General features: G+C 33.5%; 1 protein-coding gene across 1 annotated transcript; it reads left to right on the plus strand.

The window, feature by feature from the left end:
• Positions 1-6: 6 nt before the first annotated feature.
• LOC109592270 (uncharacterized) lies at positions 7-1,546 on the plus strand. The gene is made up of 7 exons (XM_020007764.1): positions 7-324; positions 388-442; positions 490-540; positions 593-916; positions 963-1,025; positions 1,077-1,268; positions 1,329-1,546. Exons 1-7 carry the CDS (start codon positions 190-192, stop codon positions 1,394-1,396), a joined length of 888 nt encoding a protein of 295 aa, XP_019863323.1. The 5' UTR covers positions 7-189; the 3' UTR covers positions 1,397-1,546.
• The last annotated feature ends 196 nt before the right edge of the window (positions 1,547-1,742 follow it).

Raw genomic sequence — 1,742 nt, forward strand, 5'->3', positions numbered from 1 at the left:
ACAGGATTACCTTTCAAGTTTGGTCAATACTATGATACTGTTACCTTAATCAGTCGTGCTACTTACCTTGAAGTGTGGGTGCAACAAATAAAAGGGTCAGAGCTGTCAATAAGTGATTTATTAGCATCATTGCACAAAGGACTAGTCACAGTCACACAATCACTCCATTACACTTACAAGTCAAAGCATATGTTTGGAGTACCATGTACAGCTTGTACTGCAGTACCTCATCCTGCTGTGATTGGCTGTAATAAGAAAGCAACTAAGTGTGTGAATGGCAGAATAGTGGAGTTTAATGAGAAGCAATTATACTGGTCCACTAAGGTAAGTAAAAAAAACAATACAGCATTGTAAACTATTATGGTTGTATTAAATGTGTGTGTTTAGGTTGTTGAGCTGAATAACACAACACAAAATACAAGCAGTATATCATCTCAAACTGGTAAATCAATCAATTTGATGTGTGTTTATATAAACATTATCTTGTAGAATCCCATAAAAGGTCTTTGTCCCATGGCACAGCTGCAGTAGATACAGAAGGTTGCTACAATGATTTGACTTTTATTTTTTATAACTAAATTTTGTCTTTTAGTTTGTCCTAGAGACTTGTTTCGTGAACATTCAGCTGATATTACCCAGTGCATCTCATTAGATGTAATACGTGCTGCTGATAGACTGTTTGCTGCAAAAGTGATACCTGAAGCATTAAGAAATGAAATCTCTACAGTGCTTGGTTTAAATGACTATAAAAAAGCCAACCAATTGACTGTTCACATTCAAAATACTCTCGGTTCTCATTTAAATTCCACTGAGTATCTTACTGATGTGTGCTATGCATTGTTCCATATAGACAATGAGCCACTCAAGCACTTTCTCATTAGCATACTGAACAAGCTGGGAAAACCACCACCTCAAGGTAAATACCAATGTATTGGACCTGTTTTACACATTATTATGCATAGAAAGTATACAAGATGTTAGCAAAAGCTCTTCTCTACTAAACAAAAGACCAAGAGCAGCACAGGGTACATGTCCATCATTATTAATTATAATTATTAATTATTACAAATTTATAGATGACACATCTCCCAGCAAGAGGTTTGAGATGGACCCTCAAGGTTCTTACGACAGTATTTTTAATGAAGAGCAGTCTTCAGGTAGTGGTATTTTACAAAATGAAAGCAGAGGATACAAGAGAAAGAAAAAAAAAGATAGTTTTCCTGGAGAATTTACTAAAATAAAAAAGTTGAAAACTAAAACCTCAAAAGGTATCAGTTTATTGTTTGATGATGATGATGTCTTGATACTTGATCCTCCTACTCTTTCAGATAAAGGATATGGTAAAAGATCAACTGGAAATAAACCACACAGAAGAAAAACTGGTTCCAAGAAATAATGTAAGCATTTACATCAGCTTTAATTCCACTTGTATAGGTATTATTCTTGGTACTATTTATTATTGTTATAATCCACTTGATACTTATTTTGCTACACAATCACTTATCATTACACTTTTGTCACTTAACATTAATTTTTTGTGTATAAATGATAAAACCATACAAATTTGACATTTAAAATATTAAATAGAAAATCATTATAATTATAATAGTCATTTCACAAATCATTTCTTGAAGGAGGAACAATCTAAAACAAAAAGAAGATAAATACATTATGTCCTCTTGACCATCTCATCCTCTCTCTCCCTTACCTTCACTTGTTGTCACCTCCTCCTCCTCCTCCTG

The sequence above is a fragment of the Amphimedon queenslandica genome, unplaced genomic scaffold (genome assembly GCF_000090795.2).
Source record: "Amphimedon queenslandica unplaced genomic scaffold, v1.1 AMPQUscaffold_5777_Cont22260, whole genome shotgun sequence".
Classification (NCBI taxonomy): Eukaryota; Metazoa; Porifera; class Demospongiae; order Haplosclerida; family Niphatidae; genus Amphimedon; species Amphimedon queenslandica.